Source organism: Cyanistes caeruleus, unplaced genomic scaffold (genome assembly GCF_971803275.1).
Source record: "Cyanistes caeruleus unplaced genomic scaffold, bCyaCae1.hap1.1 HAP1_SCAFFOLD_99, whole genome shotgun sequence".
In the NCBI taxonomy this organism is placed as follows: domain Eukaryota; kingdom Metazoa; phylum Chordata; class Aves; order Passeriformes; family Paridae; genus Cyanistes; species Cyanistes caeruleus.
In genome coordinates, this window is record NW_028255901.1 from 1018801 (window position 1) to 1040443 (window position 21643).

At 53.8% G+C, this 21643-nt stretch overlaps 1 protein-coding gene across 2 annotated transcripts; it reads left to right on the plus strand.

Moving 5' to 3' along the window:
- Positions 1–6851: 6851 nt before the first annotated feature.
- Positions 6852–11008, plus strand: LOC147646434 (olfactory receptor 14J1-like). Of its 2 annotated transcripts, XM_086873501.1 has the most exons (3): positions 6852–7702; positions 8730–8855; positions 9915–11008. In XM_086873501.1, exons 2-3 carry the CDS (start codon positions 8825–8827, stop codon positions 10868–10870), a joined length of 987 nt encoding a protein of 328 aa, XP_086729627.1. In that variant the 5' UTR covers positions 6852–7702; positions 8730–8824; the 3' UTR covers positions 10871–11008. The 2 variants fall into 2 exon arrangements, with proteins under 2 accessions (XP_086729627.1, XP_086729628.1); XM_086873502.1 differs by lacking the exon at positions 6852–7702 and having other exon boundaries at positions 8304–8855.
- The last annotated feature ends 10635 nt before the right edge of the window (positions 11009–21643 follow it).

The window sequence follows — 21643 nt, forward strand, 5'->3', positions numbered from 1 at the left end:
TGGGACTGGAACCATGCTGGAGGTGACTGGGAGCAACTGGGCCCATCCTGGGAGTGACAGGGAGTCACTTTGGCCATGACTGGAATCATACTGGGAGGGCCTGGGTGTGACTGGAACAATACTGGGGGTGACTGGGTGCAACAGCTCATACTGGGGGTGACTGAGATTGTAGTGGGAGTGACTGGGATCATTCTGGAAGTGTTTTTCTGTAGATCTTACGTTGTTTCTGGTCTCTTTTTATTCTCCTTATTATCCTATGTACCTGAAATATTTTTGGATATCTTAATGTTACCCAAAATCTTAAGGGCTAATGGTTTTCAGGTTAAATTAGCTAAATTTGCAAAGTTAATGCTGTGGTAAGAGTTTTATCTTCAACTGGATTTTGTATTAAACCCTTTGCCAAAGTTCCTTGATTGTCTATATTTTGCCAGTTAAATTTTGTGTCATTTTGACCTCTTAGCTCAGTTGTTAGAGTATGGTGCCAGTATCACCGAGGTTGTGGGTTTGATCCTTGTGGGGCCATTCGCTTAAGGGCTGGACTTGATGGTCCTTGTGGGTCCCTTCCTACCAAGAATATTCTTTGCATCTGTCCATGTTGAGAAGATCTGGTTGGTGTTTCTCCTGTGCACTAAACTCAAGCACAGGAACCTTTGGTTACCACCAGCATTGAAGTGTTCTGGGGTGTTACAGCCCTGCAGGCTCACAGTGACCTCTTGTTTCCATAAGGCCCCAGAGTGTCCCAGTGGCCCTGTGGTTCCATGGGCCAAACAGAGCCACAATGATCCCCTTGGTTCCACAACTTCCCACGGTGTCTCACTGACCCCTGGAGCCAAGGATCTGGAGTGTCCCACTGGTCCTTTGGTTCCATGGGTCAAACAGAGCCACAATGATCCCCTTGGTTCCACAACTTCCCATGGCGTCACACTGGCCCCTTGGTTCCATAAGGATCTGGAGTGTCACACAGGTTTATGGCATTTGTCCTTGCTGCCCCTCACATCCCACTGCCCCACAAAGAGCCCCGAGCCACCCGTGAGGGACAGGCCCTGCTGGGCCAGGCCTGGGCTCAGGGCTTGGCCTTTCTGCTTCCTCCAACCCAGCCAGGGCTTGCTCAGCATTGCAGTTCCCTGCTCAGAGCCTTTGGCTCTCGGCAATCCTGGCCTCCAGGATCTGCTCTCACCAGTCCCTGGGGAGCCTTCGGCAGTCCCTGCCCTCAGTGGGGCTGATTGAAGCTCCAAGGGACTTGGAGTTTTGCTTCTGACTCCTTGAGCAGCTTCTTTAGCCTGAAGGAGGGACATAGGAGGATCAGGGAAAGGAGAAGGAAGCACAAGGTCAAGCACTCCCTGAATTCACAGCTCTTCACCTGTGGGATCATCACCTCCCATCCCACAGGTGACCGGGGAGGGAGAGCTCAGCCCAGATATCCCGGGGGATCCTTCTTGGGTTGTGTTTTTTAGGGGGGGATGTTTGGAGAATGAAGAACCCCAAAGATGAGTGGAAAATGCTCCTTGGAGGGATACTGGGGGGTGCCAGCATCCCTACGTGGGGAGATGGAAACGGGGAACTTTTTTGATTCCTGGCACGCCCAGCAGCCTGAAGAGCTCAAGGACCGAGCAGACAGGGGACCCAAAGTACAAGTATGACCCCCGGCAGCTGGGACAGGGAGGAACCCCTGAACACCAAAGGAGTGAGACCAGAGACGAGGAACTCATGGAAGGCATTTTCAGGGCTGCATCTTGGTTTTTGGGGGGTTCATATGGACTCCATGTCCTGGGTTGCAATGCAAGATGTAACCAAAAGCATGTTTTCTATCACCATTTGTTAAAAACTGGTACAGCAGTTTTCATTATCTTCTCCATGACCCATCCCTCATAACTGGGGGATATCTTCTGTTAATGGGCCAGCTGTTAAAACCAGGTGGGGCAGTGTTCTTTATCTCTTCCACCACCCATCCTTCCTCCAGGGTGATATCTTCTGTTAATGGGCCATTGAGTCTCACTGCAGGACTGATAAAATGACATCATCCCATTGTGAGATGCTCCACCCAGGGGGAGGAGCCAAGCATTCCTGCATGGATATAATCTGGGAATCAGAACACCAGAGGCAGTCTTTCTCCACTGGATTCTCAGAGGAGAGACCAGACCCATCTACAGCACCGGAACTTCAGAGGTAAGCTACAATCTTCTATGGGATCATTGCTTCAACAGAACCACATCAGTCACTCCAGGAGGACTGCAGCCACCATTTAATCAGACTGCTACCAGCATGCTAACCAACAGGGTGTCAGGTTTTATTCTGACTCTGTTGGTGGGTTGTTTATTTGTTGTTGGGTTTTTTTTGTACTGCTGCATTTCAATTTTCCTTTCTTTAGAAAAAAAATATTGTTCCTATTCCCAGATCATTACCTGAGAGCACTTTGATTTCAAGATTATAATAATTCGGAGGGGATGGGATGTTTACATTTTTATCATTTTAAATGGAGGTTTCTGCCTTCCTTGGCAAACACCTTTCCTTTCAAACCAAGGCACCGCAGATGCCCTGATGACTTCTAAATATGGACTTGGTAAGAAGTACCATCAGAGTCCATGTGCTCATGTGTTGTTTTCTCCGAAACCAGGATTTTCCAATCCCAAACTTTGGCTGGATGGAGAAGGAGGCTGTGAGGAAGAGGAAGATGTCCCAGGACACCCAGGCAGGTGAGGAGGAAGTCAGTGCCCCTTTCCCCCTCTCTCCTGCTCCATCTCCCAGCCCAGCCTGGCCCCCGGCTGCAGGACAACCCCGCTGCCGACGCCGTCCTGCCGGGGACGCACTGGGGGGATCTCCTTCCCCTTCCCTCTGGCACGGAGGCAAATCCCATCCTCTCCTTGTCCTTCCTCCCCCAGACAAGGAGCTGAGGATGGAGACCAGGGAGGACAAATCCCCGCAGCAGAACCTCGTGAAAGAGGCCATTGTGAGCAGCTCCACAGTGCAGGAATCCCACAGGGAGGAAAATCCCCAGAGATCCCGCAGGAGAAGGGGCTCCAAACCCATCCCAGGGTGCTCTGAGGAGGAAAGACCCACCCTGTGCCGGGAAGGCGGCCGGAGATCCAGCCGGGGCTCTGAGCTGGTGGTCCATGAGCAGCTTCAGGATGGGGAGAAGCGCTACAAGTGCTTGGAGTGTGGGAAAAGCTTCAGCCACAGCAACAGCCTGATCCGCCACCAGATGATCCACACTGGGGAATGGGCCTACGAGTGTGGGGAATGTGGGAAGGGCTTCAGTTTCAAGTCCCAACTTGTCATCCACCAGCGCATCCACACTGGGGAGAGGCCCTACGAGTGTCCCGAGTGTGGGAAGAGGTTTCACAGCAGCTCCAATCTTGTCCAGCACCAGCGGATTCACACGGATGAGAGGCCCTTCCGCTGCCCTGACTGTGGGGAGGGCTTCAAGCAGAACTCCACCCTCATCACCCACCGGCGCATCCACACTGGGGAGAGGCCCTACAAGTGTGGGGAATGTGGGAAGAGCTTCATCCACAGATCCAACCTCAATACCCACAAACATATCCACACTGGGGAGAGGCCTTACAAGTGTACCCAGTGTGGGAAGAGCTTCTCAGACAGGTCTAACTTTGGCAGACACCAACGGAGGCACCGGTAAGGGAAGCCCTGCAAGTGCCTCAAAATACAGGAAGAACTTTGTTCACTGGTCCAGCTTCATCTGCCCTTGCAGGATCGACGTTGGGAAGAGACCTGGTGATCCATGTTCCCTGGGATCCATGCTGGGAAGACACCTGTACCTTTTCCTGCCCATGGCAATGTCATGATGTGGGATCAAAGAATGTGAGACTGTGATCATGGTCCATTATATTCAATCCCATCTCAGGTCATTGCCAGGGGCAGGAAAAGGACTCTCTCTCTCTCACCAGAGTAGAAGGGTGTCCTTTCTTGGCAGGAGGAAATACGTGGCCAGGAAGAGTCAGTCGGTGGTGTTTTAGTTTTCCCTGTGAATAGTTTGTCTTATCCTTTCTGTTACCAAAATTGTTTCTGTTCCTGTTTTTGCCTTATGTCGTTGCTGTTCTCAATAAATTGTTCTTATCCCAGCCTGGGATCTTTGTCTTTTGTGCTTTCCATGGGAGGTGGGAGGGAAGTGAGCAGCAGCACGGTTTCAGCAGGAGCAGGAAATTGGGGAATGCCATTCCTGAAGCCCAGCCCATGGAAACCGAGCATCCCAGCTGGTGCCAGGCCTGGTTGCCATGGCAGCAGCCTTGGGAGCGGGTCCCTGGCTGGGGGCTGCGGGAACCTCTTCCCTCTGGTGCCCAGGGACAGGAGTGGAGGGAGCGGCTGGAGCTGAGGCGGGCAGGTTTAGGCTGGATGTGAGGAAAAGGTTTTTCCCACGAGGCTGCTGGGGCACTGAACAGGCTCCCCAGGGAAGGCTCCCAGCTCCAGGGCTGGCTGAGCTCCAGCAGCGTTTGGCCAGCGCTGCCAGGCCCAGGCTGAGATTGTTGGGGTGTCCTGTGCAGGGCCAGCAGTTGGACTGGAGGATCCCCATGGCTCCCTCCCAACTCAGCCAATTCTGTGGCTCTGGGATCCCATGAGCCTGGGGATGGGACTGCAAATGGTTGCCATGGCAACGGGCTCTGGCTCCAGGCCTGAGCTGGTGTCCATGGCAACCACCCCTGGCATGGGGTCTCCATGGAGCTGCTAAGGGACTGATCTTAGCAACAGGGGCTGTGATGGTTACCATGGGAACAGACCATAACAATGGGGCAGATGTTGCCATGGGAACAGACCATAACAACAGGGAGACAGCTCTGGCCAGGAGCAGCTCCTGAGCACAGCCCAGCAGGGCTGGGCCCCTGCCAGGGCAGCTCAGGGACACAGAGAGCAGGCCCAGACAGAGGTGCCAGGGGCTCAGCACTGGCAGGGGCTGTGGGATGTGCCAGAGGGGGCTGTGTCCCAGCAGCACCTCTGTGGCTGTGTCCTGGAGCCCCAGAGCAGCTGTGATGTCAGAAAGGGGCTGTGTGACAGCTCTGAGTGGGCTGTGTGAGGTCACAGCTGGGGCTATGACATGACAGAGTTTGTTGTGTGAGGTCTCTGAGCCGCTACGGAATCATAGAGGAGATCTGTGGCATCACAGTGCAGGTTGTGACATTGTAGTGTGGCTGCATGACATCACAGTGTGGCCTGGGTGATATCACTTAGTGGGTTGTGACATCACAGAGAGGACTATGACACCAGAGGTTAGATAGAGAATATCACAGAGAGGGTTGTGACATCACTGAGCAGACTGTGACACCACATGGTGGTGATATGAAATCCTAAAGTCGGCAGTGACATCATAGAAGAGCCATGTGACATCTCAGGACAGGTTGTATGACATCACAGTGCTGACTGTGACATCACAGAGTGAGCTATGACATCAAATGTGGCTGTGTGATATCACAGGAGGCTATGTGACATCACAAGGTGTTTTTGTGGCATATAGGAAGAGATGTGACATCACAGAATGGTGGTGTGACATCCCAGGGCAGGTTGTGTGACACCACTGAGTGGGCTGTGGCATCCCAGGTGGCTGTGTGACATCTCGAGGTCACTGGGGAGGTCACTCTACCCCTACCTCCATCACAGTTCCCCCCAGAGAAGGCAAATGCTGCCCTTGCAGCAGCCTGTCTGCACAGAAACACTTCCAGGGCTCTCTGCATTTCCCTTCCCTCACTCTTGCCTCACTCACACACCTCCCAACAACCCACTTGGTGCTTTCAGCTGCAAGGACTTCAAAGCTTGTCTGTCCTTCAGCAGCTGCTCTAATTCTGCCTGCAGACAACTCTGGGGTTGTGTTTATTGTAGAACTCCCTGTGTGTCTGAAACATTCCTTGTGTGGTTCTGCCTTGGGGAAGGGGAACCTCCTTGGTGGCACCTTGGCCTTGGCACACACTTGAGGAGGGTGTCTGTTTTCCATGGGGAAACTCAGCAGTTTTAGATTGCTAAAATCAAAGAAGGAAAACCCCTCTTTGCCTGAGTGCAGCCAGTTCTGTGAGCAAAGCAGGTCCCAGAAGAGTGAGGAGAGACAGGATGGGGCTGGGGAATGTGGAGCAAGGTTGTCCCCACTGGGTCAGACCTCAAGGCACAGCTTCTCTGAGCTGGCCAGACCTCCTTAGGAGAGACCCTGGATCAATATCCATCACTGAATGCTGCAATCACCTCTGCTCTAAAGAGAACATGAATGAAAGACACCCTTTAAAATAGGAACAGATATTTCTTAGAAGATCTTTGAACTATTTCTCCATAACTGTTGTAGGAAACTTTCCTAAGAACGGAACAAGACCAGAGGGAAATCAAGGCACAGCCATGGTTTGTTAGGATTTGCTTGATCCTAATGAGTCCCGTGGTGCATTTGGAGCTGAGCCCTTCAACTTCAGGACCTGAGAGGAGATTGCACAAACCCTTCCAGGAGTCCAAGTCAGAGGAAAAACCCAAAGTGTCTCCAGGTATTAATGGGTCCCACTGAGGTCCATCCCCAACACAGGCTCCTCATGGACTCCTTGGAGGAGAGAACTGGAGGCCAGGATTGCACAAAAACCTCCTAGAGACTCAGTGTGGGAAGGAAAATCCAAAGTAGCTGAAAAAGCCCTGAGTATCTCAAAGTATTGATGAGCCCCACTGAGTGTCAATGCAAAGCTCCCAAGGGACTCGTTAAAGCAGATAATTGGGGCCAGGATTGCACAAACTTCTCAGAGACTCAGGGTGGGAAGGAAAAAGGAAAGTGCCTTAAGAACCTGAAGTACCTTGAAGCATTAATGAGCCCCACTGAGTGTTGTTACTGACAAAGCCTCTCAAGGGACTAATTACAGCAGATAATTGGAGGCCAGGATTGCACAAAGCTCTCAGAGACTCCAAAGCAAAAGCCAAAGTCCATTGAAAAAGCTGCAGTCCCTGGGAGCATGAAGGAGCCCCCAGAGCCATTCCTAAGCAAGGCTCCCCAGGGACTCTTTCCAGCAGATCCCTGAGGCCACTGGCATGTGGGCTAGGGGGGATGCTGAGGGCAGGCCAAGGGGGTGACAGTGGCCAGCCTTGCTGGGGCTGTGCCAGGAGGCCCCAGGGCCTCAGGACAAGGTGTCTCCTCACAGCCCTTGCTGGCACAGCATTGGCTGCTGTGGCCCAGGGCACCAAGCCTTGGCTTCTCTTTGTCCCCAGCTGTCATCAGTGCCTCCAGTTCTCTGCTCTGCCTGGGGCCTGGGGACACTTTCTCAGTCACATCCCTCAGTGGGACCCATTAAAAGTGAAAGAAACTTTGGAGTTGGATTCTGACTTGGAGTTCTTGAGAGCTTTCTTCCCCTCCCTGTCAGGGACTGATGTTCAGGGCCTCAGCACAAAGCCCCAAGAGGCTCATTAAAGTCCTGCTGCTGTGTCTGTGCTGCTGAGCTGGGCCGGGCTCCTGGCACAGAGGCAGCTCCTGGAAACCAAGAAGAGCTTCAAAAGCACATTTCTCTTGCTGAGCAGCTCTTCTGCCAGCCCAGCAGGGCTGGGGCACTGCCTGCAGCCACCCTGGGCACAGCCCAGAGGCACAGAGAGCTTCAATCAGTCAGGGCTGGGAAGGTGCTGAGAAGTGCCTGGGGCAGAATCCCTGCCAGCCCTTGGCACAGGAAGCCTCTGGCTGCAGGACAATGCAGCTGCAGCTCCTGGAGGCATCTCCTAAAGCTGGAACATGCCAGTGCCTACAGACTCTGTGAGTACATTCTCTGCCTGTCCCTTGTGCAGGGCAGCCAGGGGTGCCCAGGGCTGTCCTGCAGAGCAGGGTCCTGCAGCCCAGGGCGCTGTGCTGGGGCAGGGACTCTGCTGCCTGCCAGGGACAGCTCTCAGCCGGCCCGGGGAGCTGCTCCCAGCGCTGGGGAGAAGCTGTGGGGGGAAGGAGCCACCCTGAGCAGGGCAGGGGCTGCTGCTGAGAGGGGCTGTGTGGGGCAGGGCTGCTCCCAGCTCCAGTCCTGCCTGGGCACAGCTCCAGAGGACACTTCCCAAAAGAAGGTGAGACTGGGATTGATGTAAAGATCAGGAGCTTTCCTGAGACTGTGTTCAATTTCTCTCTTTAAGCAGGGTGGGAAAGTTGAGATGATAGCAAAAAGATTTTTGCTTTTTATGCATTATTAATATATTTTTAGATCTGTAAACTATTATTATGTAATTATAAAATTTTAATTCTTAATTAACTCTATTAAACTATTATTCTATAGTATAGTATAGTATAGTATAGTATAGTATAGTATACTATACTATACTATACTATACTATACTATACTATTATATTATATTATATTTATATTATAATTAAGGACAACTATTATCCTTAATTAACTCTGTTTCCTAACCTTTCTCTTAGATTTTAGAACAATAATCTGATCTTCTAAATAGATTTCTGAAATACTGTATTGTCTTATCATCAGGGAGAGGAGCTACAAGAAGAACATCTGGTTTTGTAACCAGAATGTGAGCAGTCATAACAAAAAGTGGGGCAAAGAAACCCTTGGACCTACTCCAGTGGGTTGACCCTGGGGTGTGTAACTGGGGCAGCTGAATCTCCTATTGAATGTTTTGTTAAATATCCTAATTAATCAACCTTAATGAATTGTTGAAATAAGGGGCCGGGTGCACCCCATCCCCACTGGGATACATGGAAGTTTCCAATAAAGGTCTGTTTTTTACTTTACTGTTCTAACACTGTTGCAAAGGTTTGGGTTTTTTTTCTCTTTTGATTATAGACAACGAAGGAGATGAGAGAAGCAGAAGAGGAATTGTAATCCCAGAATCACAGAATATTCTGAGTTGAAAGGGACACTTCAGGAACAGCAAAGTAATGTTGGAACATTTACAGAGATGCCAGAATTGTAAGTTTGGGTGCTCAGTCTCTCTGCTGGGAGGCTCCTAAACAGCCTAAATGCACTGCTCTGATATTGTCATTGGTATCTGGGGCTCTCAGGGAGGCTCTGGCATCTGCAGCAGCTGAGTCAGGCCCTGCCCTTGGGATTGCTGCCAGGCAGGTGTGTCCATGGGAATGGGGTGTCCCAGCTTCCCTGTGACCTGTGGGGCTGTGGGCAAAGCAGTCCATGGCAAAGGGGAATGAGCTGAGCCCCCTCCCTGAGATCCCATCATGGGCACACCTGGGCATCTCTTTGCTGTGTCCTTCCAAGCTCTGAGCTGCCCTCCTGGCTGCAAATCTGTGCCAGAGCCTCTCAGAGTTCCCTGAATGTCCCACGGGGAAGGGCAGAGATGCCACAGCTGAGGAAATGCTGTTGGCTCTGCCAAGGGAGCCATGAGTGTCCTTGGCAGAGGGGGGTGCTGAGCCCTTGCCCAGAGACCTTTAGAGAGGGTGAGACATTCAGGGATCCCTCTGCTCTGGGCAGGGTCTGGTTTATGCCAGGGTGACACAGGAGTGTGATTGTGCTCTGATTCCAGCCAAAGGTGCAAACCCAGGGCAGTTGGGAACAAGCCCATCCAGCCCCTCACCTTCCCTAAGCCACAGGGAATCCTTTGCCTCTCACATCTCTCAGTGGGAAATTCTGAGTGCAGCAGAAATGCTGGGGATTTCTGACCTCAGAGAACCAGGAATGATTTGTGGGCAGTAAAACAATTCCTAAAACCAACTCCTGCTATACTTTAGAAGTGTGTGCAGATGGCAACAAGCCTTCCTGCATTACGAGTGATGCCCTTGACAAATCCTGAATTTCCAGCCTTTTCCCTCTCCTGCATGGCCACAAACCCAGGGCAGCAGGGCAGGGATGGCTCCTGGAGAGTCCCCAGGCACAGGCCTGGCTGCTCCTGGCACACTCAGACAGCACAGCTGGAGCTCAGTCAGGGACCTGGGTGAAGTTTTCACAGAGCAGGAACAAGGCTGGGTGACTCCCAGCCTCTCCTGATTTGTCACTGCTCTTTTTCTTCATGAACAGGTCCCTGTGTTCAACCACAGCAAATGTCCAACAGCAGCTCCATCAGCCACTTCCTCCTGCTGGCATTGGCAGACACGCGGCAGCTGCAGCTCCTGCACTTCTGCCTCTTCCTGGGCATCTCCCTGGCTGCCCTCCTGGGCAACGGCCTCATCATCAGCGCCGTAGCCTGCAGCCACCACCTGCACAGCCCCATGTTCTTCTTCCTGCTCAACCTGGCCCTCACTGACCTGGGCTCCATCTGCACCACTGTGCCCAAAGCCATGCACAATTCCCTCTGGGACACCAGACACATCTCCTACACAGGATGTGCTGCACAGCTCTTTTTCTTTCTCTTCTTCCTTGGAGCAGAGCTTTCCCTGCTGACCATCATGTGCTACGACCGCTACGTGTCCATCTGCAAACCCCTGCACTACGGGACCCTCCTGGGCAGCAGAGCTTGTGCCCACATGGCAGCAGCTGCCTGGGCCAGTGCCTTTCTCTATTCACTGCTGCACACGGCCAATACATTTTCCCTGCCCCTGTGCCATGGCAATGCCCTGGGCCAGTTCTTCTGTGAAATCCCACAGATCCTCAAGCTCTCCTGCTCCAATTCCTACACTAGAGAACTTGGGCTCATTGCAGTCAGTGCCTGTGTGGTACTTGGCTGTTTTGTGTTCATTGTTTTCTCCTATGTGCAGATCTTCAGGGCTGTGCTGAGGATCCCCTCTGAGCAGGGACGGCACAAAGCCTTTTCCACCTGCCTCCCTCACCTGGCTGTGCTCTCCCTGTTTATCAGCACTCTCCTGTTTGCTCACCTGAAGCCCCCCTCCATCTCCTCCCCATCCCTGGATCTGGCACTGTCAGTTCTGTACTCAGTGGTGCCTCCAGCCCTGAACCCCCTCATCTACAGCCTGAGGAACCAGGAGCTCAAGGCTGCAGTGTGGAGAATGACCACTGGATCATTTCAGAAACATTAAACTGCTGGCCAATTCCTGCAAATAACTTGTAATAAAACTTATCTTTGATACTTCTTGGTGGTTTCATTTAGGAGGTTCATTTACTTAGTTTTGTGTTTTAAAATTGTCTTCAATAAAATGTCATTGTTTTGTGCCATTTCTCATTTTGTTTCTCTCCATCTTTCCTGAGGCCACAGACTGTGTCTATGAGGGGCTGTGCTCTTGGTGGCTTTAAATGAACGAAAGGATCTCCCAGCAAAGTTTTCTGCAGAGATGCCCCTTTTGTTCCCTTCTCTGGAGCTGCAGCAGCAGTGTCTGTGTGCAGAGCTGGGGGCAGATCAGTGCTGGCACAGCAGCTGTGCCCAGGAGCAGCAGCACTTGGTGTTGCCAGTGCTGCTCCCGTGCCACTGCCCCGCTGCCCTCCTGGCCCTGGTGTTGCTGCAGGGCCTGAGTGCTCTCGGGGCCGGGCACAGCCCTGGGGGTGGCAGTGCCGGGGCTGCAGCAGGGACAGGCCATGGGCACTGCTGGGGCAGCGCTGATGCCTCAGGGCAGGGCCTGGGGGCTCCAGGCTCCTTGCCCAGGCTCTCTCAAGAACACGGCCAGGCCAAAGCTCAGCACAGAAAACCCCCATGAGCAGCCCCAGGCTGGCCGTGGGCAGGCTGGGGGCAAACAGCATGGCTGGGGCTCTGCAAGGTCCCTGGGGGAGACGGGAAGGAGCAGCAGAGCAGGGACTGATCCATCCCCACTGCGCTGGACACCCCAGGGCAGCGTCCCAGAGCGTCCTCATGGAACTGCCAACAACATCCCCCCTGTGCAGCCCTGGCCTCTCCCCCAGCTCAGAGAGGTGCTGCATCCTTGCAGGCACAGCCACGGCAGCACTGGCTCAGGAGCCCCTGTTTGCACTGCCCAGAGCAGGCGTCAGCACCCCCATGGTGCTGTGGGGAGATGAACCTGAGGGAGCACAAATGCCGTCAGCCCCTGGGGCCAGGAAGGGCTGGGGGACAGGAGGGAAACCACTCAGGTTTGTTGTGGCCTCTGAAGTCACACAGAAAGTTTGTTCCCATGAGCTGTGAGTTTCCTGTGCCACTGCAGACGTTGTTGCTCAGAGCCAGGGCTGCCTGGCAGCCACCCCCAAACTGCCCTGAGCATTTCCTTTGCTTCACCTTTGCTTTCTTTACTCTTCCCTGCTCCAGATTTCTTCCTGTTGCCCACCCCTGTTCCCTGCCCTGCTAACAGCCCATCCCTGTTTGCCCTTTCCTCTTTGGCCATACTCCCCATTTCAGTTCCCCAGTTGGCACCACAGGAATGTCCCCTGGGGAGCAGGATCATCCTACAAGTGCTTCAGGAATTGTCTGCAGGGTCCTGCAGGGCCTCGTGCTGCTCCCTTGCCAGAGGCAGCACAGGCCAGGGGGGCACATCTGGGCTGCTGTGTCTGGCTCTGGGGCTCCCTGTTCTGGGCAATGAGGAGGAGCTGCAGAGGCTCTGCAGGACTGACAGGATGGGCTTTGGGACCTGTGTGGAGAAGCTGAGGGACCTGGGCTGCTGCACCTTCTGAAGAGGAGGCCTAGGGCTCATCCTGCACCTGCTCCAAGGGTGGTTTGAGAGAATCACAGAATCAGCAAGGTTGGAAAAGACCTTGGAGATCATCAAGTCCGAATTGTACACTGACACACCTTGTCTTCCCTGAGCCTCCAGGACAAACAACCCCATCTCCCTCAGCTGCTCCTCACAGGACTTGTGCTCCAGACCCCTCACCAGCCTTGTTGCCCTTCTCTGGACACGCTCCAGCCCCTCCATGGCCTTCCTAAATTGGGGGCCCAGAACTGGACACAGCACTTGAGGTGCTGCTCAACCAGTGCAGAGTAGAGGGGAGGAATCCCTGCCCTGCTCCTGCTGGCCACACTGCTCCTGATCCAGGCCAGGAGCCATTGGCCTCCTTGGCCACCTGGGCACACTGCTGGCTCATGCCCAGCCTGCTGTCCATCAGTGCTCCAGGTCCCTTTCTGCCTGGCTGCTGTCCAGCCACTCTGTCCCCAGCCTTTATGTTGCATGGGTTGTTATGGCCAAAGTGCAGGACCTGACACTTGGACTTGTTAAACCTCACCTTGTTGGGTTTGGGCCCTGGATCCAGCCTGTCCAGCTCCCTGTGCAGAGCCCTCCTACCCTGCAGCACATCAACACTCCCAGCCAACCTGGTGTCACCACAGTTCCATGGGGCCCTAGAGTGTCATAATGGTCTCCAGGATTCCATGAGGCCTCCCAGGGTCACAGTGTCCCTTTGGTTCCATGAAACCCCTTGGTGTAACAAAGTCCCTTGGATCCTTGGGCCCCACAGTGTCACAATGGCACCTTGGTCCCCCAACACCCTGCAGTGTCTCAGTGGATCCTTGCTTCCATGAGGTCTCACAGTGCAGCAATGCTCTCCTTGGTTCCACAGTGTCACCATGGCCTCTTGGTCCCAAGGGCACCATGGTGTCAAACATGTTTCCTTCATTCCATGAGTCCCTGAGGAGCAACACTGTCCCCTTGGTTCCATGGGGCCCTGCAGTGTCCCAATGGCCCCATCATGACACAAGGTCCTGCTCTGTCACAATGCTCTGCATGGTTCCACAAGGCCCTGCAGTGTCACAGGGGCCTCTTGGTTCCATGAGCCCAAGGAAGAGGTGGCCTCTGGAGTAGCAAAATTCATTAGCATTCTCCAGGTGGCTGAGGATCCGTCCTCCTTAGAACAGGAATGAACAGAAATGGGCACAGCTTTCTGGCTATCCCAGCTTTGGAATGGGCCCTGGGCCTGGAGCAGGAGCAGCTCCTGAGAGCCCCAAGACCAGGGCTCTTGTGCTGGCCTGGGCAGATGGGATGGCAGGAGGGGCTGCAGAGCTCTCAGCACCTCAGGGAGAGGGGAGCAGGGCACCCAGGGAGCCTCCTTTTCCCTTGGCCAAGCACCTTCCCCCATGGCTGGGGCTGAGGCCTCTCTGAGCTGCAGCTGCTGCTGTGCCCTGCAGAGGGGCTGAGGCCGTGGGGCAGTGCCCAGAGCAGCCGGCCCTGAGCAGAGCTGTGGGGCCAGAGCCGGCTGGGCTGTGCTGGGGAGAGGCCCTGGCTGCTGCTGAGAGCTCAGGGCAGCTGGGACAGCTTGGAGGGAGCTGGGCTGGGCTCAGAGAGCCTGCCAGAGAAACCAGCAGTGTCCATCTCAGCCTGTGTGAGGGTGCAGGGGCAGGACTCATTGGCGCAACGAAGCCACACATTGTCACAATGGTGTCCATGGTACCATGAAGCCCCGCAGTGTCACAATGGACCTTTGGTCCCACGGAGCCCCCAGAGTCACTGTGGTCCACTTGCCTCCATGTGGCCCTGTTGTATCACAATGGATCCTTGGTTCCATGGAGCCTCACAGTGTCAGAATGTTCTGCTTGGTTCCATGGAGCCACCCTGCGTCAGAATGTTCTGCTTGGTTCCATGGGGCCCTGCAGTGTCACAATGGCCCCTTGGTTCCATGGGGCCCTGTGCTGGTGCATTCCCCCGTCCCCTTCTCAGGCCGCCCTGCCAGCTGAGAAATGCTCCTTGGGCCTGGGCCTTGGCCAACAGCCCCTGGGCTCAGCTCCTCTGCAGCTCATCAGAAACACTGTCTGCTCCCAGGCACTACTGCTGCCCAAGCAGCTCCTGCTTGCTTCAGGAGCAGCCCTGGGAACTGTTTCTGTTCCCTGCGTGGCACAACATCCCTGTTCTCAGCCTTGCAAAGAAAGCTGTTGATGCCAAGTGCGGCCAGGATGAAACATTGCTGTGCCTGAAGCCCCTCTCTTGGGGCCCTACAAACAGCGCTCCAAAAGGAGCCCCTTGCAGCTCTCCTGGGCCAGCCACCTCCCTCGGAGTGGGGCCTCTGTGAGCCGGGAACTCTCCCGTTTGCTGCACTCGGGGCATCCCCGAACAAGGACGGAGCCTGGGCCGATCCCCCCACTCCTCCAGGCTCAGCCCTTGGCCCGCTGGGGAGATGCCAAAGCATCGGCAGGGAGCATTTCCCTGCCCTGCAGGGGAATTTCTCACAGCTGCCTTGCACTGCCTCTTTGTGTCTGTGTGCACACACCAGTGCTGTGCCCTGGCAAATGTGGCAGAAATGCTGCTCTGGGAGGGGCTGGAGTGCCTTGGAGATCTGAGTCAGTCAGGCCTGTGGGTGAGGGTAAGTCATTAGGTAAAAGCTAAGTTAAATGCTGCCTAGTGTTGCTCTTTTTAAAGTTTAATATAAGTTATAAGCTAAGTTGAATATTGTTAAGGATTATCCCTCTGTTAAATCAAAAAGTCATAGGTTATAAATTGGGTTAAATCCAGTAAATGCTGTTGTTTTACTAAATTGTGGCATTGGAGGTTTCAGTTAAGGTTAAGGTATAACTGAAGTCCTGTTAAGTTTGACCTCTGTTAAGTGAGCCAACTCTGGGATGTTATCATGTGTTGTCATACAGCTGTACTGTGATGTCACAGAAGACTCTGATGTCAAAAATTCAACCTGTGATGTCACAGTCTGTTCTGTGACGTCACATCCAGGTCTGTGATGTCACAGAGCCACCCTCTATGATGTCAGTCTCTGCTCAATGGTCTCACACCATCCTTTATGATGTCACAGCCAGCTCTGTGATGTCATAACCCCATCAGTGATGTCATACAACCATCTCTGTGATGTCATACAGATACCCTGTAATGTCACAGCACATACTTTGACCTCAAAACCAGGTCTATGATGACATACAGCCATGCTATGATGTCACAGCCATCTCTATGATGTCACACAGTCCCCTCTATGATGCTGTAGCTGCTCTTTGACCTCACACAACAAACTCTGTCATGTCACAGCCCCAGCTGTGACCTCACACAGCCCACTCGGAGCTGTCACACAGCCCCTTTCTGACATCACAGCTGCTCTGGGCCTCCAGGACACAGCCACAGAGGTGCTGCTGGGACACAGCCCCCTCTGGCACATCCCACAGCCCCTGCCAGTGCTGAGCCCCTGGCAGCTCTGTCTGGGCCTGCTCTCTGTGTCCCTGAGCTGCCCTGGCAGGGCCCCAGCCCTGCTGGGCTGTGCTCAGGAGCTGCTCCTGGCCAGAGCTGTCTCCCTGCTGTGGTCTGTTCCCATGGCAACATCTGCCCCATTGTTATGGTCTGTTTCCATGGCAGCCATAACCAGCCCCCTGTTGCTATGCTATTTACATGACAACCATCACAGGCCCTGTTGCTATGGTCAGTCCCTTGGCAGCTCCATGGAGACCCCATGCCAGGGGTGGTTGCCATGGACACCAGCTCAGACCTGGAGCCAGAGTCCATTGCCATGGCAACCATTTGCAGTCCCATTCCCAGGCTCATGGGATCCCAGAGCCACAGAATTGGCTGAGTTGGGAGGGAGCCATGGGGATCCTCCAGTCCAACTGCTGGCCCTGCACAGGACACCCCAACAATCCCAGCCTGGGCCTGGCAGCGCTGGCCACACGCTGCTGGAGCTCAGCCAGCCCTGGAGCTGGGAGCCTTCCCTGGGGAGCCTATTCAGTGCCCCAGCAGCCTCGTGGGAAAAACCTTTTCCTCACATCCAGCCTAAACCTGCCCGCCTCAGCTCCAGCCGCTCCCTCCACTCCTGGCCCTGGGCACCAGAGGGAAGAGGTTCCCGCAGCCCCCAGCCAGGGACCCGCTCCCAAGGCTGCTGCCATGGCAACCAGGCCTGGCACCAGCTGGGATGCTCGGTTTCCATGGGCTGGGCTTCAGGAATGGCATTCCTCAATTTCCTGCTCCTGCTGAAACCGTGCTGCTGCTCACTTCCCTCCCACCTCCCATGGAAAGCACAAAAGACAAAGATCCCAGGCTGGGATAAGAACAATTTATTGAGAACAGCAACGAGATAAGGCAAAAACAGGAACAGAAACAATTTTGGTAACAGAAAGGATAAGACAAACCATTCACAGGGAAAACTAAAATACCACCAACTGACTCTTCCTGGACACGTATTTCCTCCTGCCAAGAAAGGACACCCTTCTCTGCTGAGAGAGAGGGAGTCCTTTTCCTCTGGCAATGCCTCTGGCAATGACCTGAGATGGGATTGAATATAATGGACCATGATCACAGTCTCACATTCTTTGATCCCACATCATGACATTGCCATGGGCAGGAAAAGATACAGGTGTCTTCCCAGCATGGATCCCAGGGAACACGGATCACCAGGTCTCTTCCCAGTGTGGATTCTCCATGGGCAGATGAAGCTGCAGAAGTGCACAAAGCTCTTCATGTATTTTGAGGCACTTGCAGGGCTTCCCTTACCGGTGCCTCCGTTGGTGTCTGCCAAAGTTAGACCTGTCTGAGAAGCTCTTCCCACACTGGGTACACTTGTAAGGCCTCTCCCCAGTGTGGATATGTTTGTGGGTATTGAGGTTGGATCTGTGGATGAAGCTCTTCCCACATTCCCCACACTTGTAGGGCCTCTCCCCAGTGTGGATGCGCCGGTGGGTGATGAGGTGGGAGTTTCGCTTGAAGCCCTCCCCACAGTCGGGGCAGCGGAAGGGCCTCTCATCCGTGTGAATCCGCTGGTGCAGGAGGAGATTGGAGCTGGTCTTAAACCACTTCCCACACTCGGGACACTCATAGGGCCTCTCCCCAGTGTGGATGCGCTGGTGGATGACAAGTTGGGACTTGAAGCTGAAGCCCTTCCCACATTCCCCACACTCGTAGGCCCATTCTCCAGTGTGGATCATCTGGTGGCGGATCAGGGTTTTCCTCTGGCTGAAGCTCTTCCCACACTCCAAGCACTTGTAGGGCTTCTCCCCATCCTGAAGCTGCTCATGGACCACCAGCTCAGAGCCCTGGCTGGATCTCTGGCCGCCTTCCCGGCACAGGGTGGGTCTTTCCTCCTCAGAGCACCCTGGGATGGATTTGGAGCCCCTCCTCCTGCGGGATCTCTGGGGATTTCCCTCCCCACTGGATTCCTGCACTGTGGAGCTACTCAAAACAACCTCTTCCACGAGGTTCTGCCGTGGGGATTTGTCCTCCCTGGTCTCCATCCTCAGCTCCTTGTCTGGGGGAGGAAGGACAAGGAGAGGATGGGATTTGCCTCCGTGCCAGAGGGAAGGGGAAGGAGATCCCCCCAGTGCGTCCCCGGCAGGACGGCGTCGGCAGCGGGGTTGTCCTGCAGCCGGGGGCCAGGCTGGGCTGGGAGATGGAGCAGGAGAGAGGGGGAAAGGGGCACTGACTTCCTGCTCACCTGCCTGGATGTTCTGGGGCATCTTCCTCTTCCTTGCAGCCTTCTCATCCATCCAGCCAAAGTTTGGGATGGGGAAATCCTGGTTTGGGAGAAAACAAGGAATGAGCACGTTGAGTTTGAAGGTCCCTCTGTCCAAGTCCCTGTCTAGAAGTCACCGGGAATCTGGGGTGTCTTGATTTAAAAGGAAAGGTGTTTACTAAGGAAAGGAGAAGCCTCCATTGAAATTGATAAAAATGTAAGCAACAGCCCTTTCCAAATTATTATAATCTTGATTTCAAAGTGATCCCAGATAAAAATATAGGAATAACAGTTCTTTACTAAAGAAATTAAAATGAAAATGCAGCAGTACAATAGAAAAAACCCACAAAAAAAACAGCACTCTGAAAGAGTCAGAATACAACCTGATACCCTGTTGGTCAGGGTGCTGGTAGCAGTCTGATTAAATAGTGGCTGCAGTCCTCCTGGAGTGACTGATGTGCTTCTGTTGAAGCAATGATCCCATAGAAGATTGTAGCTTACCTCTGAAGTTCCGGTGCTGTAGATGGGTCTGGTCTCTCCTCTGGGAATCCAGTGGAGAAAGACTGCCTGTGGTGCTTTGATGCTCTGATTATATCCATGCAGGAATGCTTGGCTCCTCCCCCTGGGTGGAGCATCTCACAATGGGATGATGTCATTTTATCAGTCCTGCAGTGAGACTCAATGGCCCATTAACAGAAGATATCCCCTTGGAGGAAGGATGGGTGGTGGAAGAGATAAAGAACATTGCCCCACCTGGTTTTAACAGCTGGCCCATTAACAGAAGACATCCCCCAGTTATGAGGGATGGCTGATGAAAGAGATAAAGAAAACTGCTCCTCTAGTTTTTAACAGATGTTGACAGAATACATGCTTTTGGTTGAATCTTGCATTGCAACCCAAGACATGGGGTACATAAAAATTTTACACCACCAAAATCTGGCCCTGAAAATGCCTCCCAGGAGTTCTAGTTCCATCTCTGTTCTCTCCCTTTTGGTGTTCAGGCTTTCACCCCTGTCCCAGCTGCTGGGGGTCACACTAGTACTGTGGGTCCCCTGTCCACTCGGTCCCTGACCTCTTCTTGCTGCTGTGAGTGCCAGGAATTTGAAAACTTCCTCCCATTTCCATCTCCCCACTTAGGGATGCAGGGGGTTTTTGGGGTCCCAGGGTCCCTGCTCCCCTTATTCCCTTCTTGGGGTTGCAGGGGGACCAAGGAGACCCCCCCTGGCCCTCTCTATGCAATTGAGGGTCCCACGAATCATGGTGCTCCTCCTCTCTGGGCTCCCCACTTTGGGGTCCTCAGGGACACAGGGCTCTGCTCCTCCAGGCTGCCTCTGCCAGCAGCTGCCACTGGGAACCCCAAATGTCCCCCTAAAGGACATTTTCTTCTCAGCCTTGGTGTTCTTCATTCTCCAACAATCGCCCCCAAAAACCCAACCCAGGAAGCCCCCAGGATATCTGGGCCGGGCTCCCCCTCCCTGGTCACCTGTGGGATAGGGGGAGTTTTGATCCCATGGATGGGGGGGCTGTGAATTCAGGGAGTGAATCCCAGCTTGACTGGGATATGCAGGGCCTGAGATCATACTGGGATAACAAGCACCTAACTGGGATTACTAGGAGTGTCTGGGAATGGCTATGGAGATGCTGAGGGCAGCTGGGATATACTGGGCGTGTCTGTGATCATACTGGGGATGACTGAAAACACACTGGGAACAATGGGAACCATGCTGGGGACAACTGGGAACAACTGGGAGTGACTGGGTCTACACTGGGGGCAGCTGGGCATGACTGCAACCTTGCTGGGAGCAGCTGGGATCATCTGGGAAGCGACTGAGACTATACTGGGGCCAACTGGGTGCAACTGGAATCACGCTGGGAGGAACAGGGAGCAACTGGAACCATCCTGAGGGTAACTGGCATCCTACTGGGATCACAGTGGGAGCAGTTGGGCCATACTGGGCAAGACTGGGACCATACTGGCAGCAACTGGGACTGCACTCAGGGTGACTGGGAGTGGCTGGGAGCAACTGGGATCAGGCTGGAAGCACCTGAGGAGTGATTGAGAGCAACTGGGATATACTGGGAGAGACTGAAACCACAGTGCAGGTAAATGGGAACAACTGGAACCACACTGGATAATTCTGGGAGCAGCTGTGCCCATGCTGGGGTCATACTGGGATCCTACTGGAACTAGCTGGGATCATACTGGGAGTGAGTGCAAAGGGGCTGGCTGGGACTGGAACTGTGCTGGAGGTGACTGGGAGCAACTGGGCCTATCCTGGGAATGACAGGGAGTCACTCTGGCCATGACTGGAATCATGCTGGAAGGATATGGGAGTGATTGGAACCATACTGGGGGTGACTGGGTGTAACAGCAAATACTGGAAGTGACTGAGATTGTAGTGGGAGTGACTGGGAGTCACTGGGATGCTTGGCTCCTCCCCCTGGCTGGAGCATCTCACAATGGGATGATGTCATTTTATCAGTCCTGCAGTGAGACTCAATGGCCCATTAACCGAAGATATCTCCCTGCAGGGAGGATGGGTGGTGGAAGAGATAAAGAACACTGCCCCACCTGGTTTTAACAGCTGGCCCATTAACAGAAGATATCCCCCCAGTTACGAGGGATGGGTGATGAAAGAGATAAAGAAAACTGCTCCTCTAGTTTTTAACATGGTGATAGAATACATACTTTTGGTTACATCTTGCATTGCAACCCAAGACATGGGGTCCATAAAAATTGTACACCACCAAAAATTGGCCCTGAAAATGCTTTCCAGAAGTTTTCCATTTCTGTTCTCTCCCTTTTGGTGTTCAGGGTTTCATCCCTGTCCCAGCTTCTGGGGGTCACGCTTGTACTGTGGGTCCCCTGTCTACTTGGTCCCTGACCTCTTCTGGATGCTGTGAGTGCCAGGAATTTTAAAAGTTCTTCCCATTTCGCTCTCCCCACTTAAGGATGCAGGAAGTTTTTGGGGTCCCAGGGTCCCTGCTCCCCTTATTCCCTTCTTGGGCGTGCAGGGGGACCAAGGAGTCCCCCCTGCCCCTCTCTATGCAATTGATGGTTCCTCGAATCATGGCACTCCCCCTCTCTGGGCTCCCCACTTTGGGGTCCTCAGGGACACAGGGCTCTGCTCCTCCAGGCTGCCTCTGCCAGCAGCTGCCACTGGGAACCCCAAATGTCCCCCTAAAGGGCATTTTCTTTTCAGCTTTGGTTTTCTTCATTCTCTAATCATCACCCCCAAAAACCCAACCCAGGGACCCCCCCAGGATATCTGGGCCGGGCTCCCCCTCCCTCGTCACCTGTGGGATGGGGGGGTGATGATCCCACGGGTGGGAGGGGGCTGTGAATTCAGGGAGTGAATCCCAGCTTGACTGGGATATACTGGGCCTGAGATCATACTGGGATAACAAGCACCTAACTGGGATTACTAGGACTGTCTGGGAATGGCTATGGACATGTTGAGAGCAGCTGGGATATACTGGGAGTGTCTGTGATCATACTGGGGATGACTGAAAACACACTGGGAACAATGGGAACCATGCTGGGGACAACT

Bases quoted from the DNA above. Each gene is read 5' to 3' on its own strand.
- LOC147646434 (XM_086873501.1), top strand. From the start codon at position 8,825: ATGTTGGAACATTTACAGAGATGCCAGAATT. The intron at 8,856-9,914 runs GTAAGTTTGGGT...CTTCATGAACAG, and splicing joins TTTACAGAGATGCCAGAATT to GTCCCTGTGTTCAACCACAG.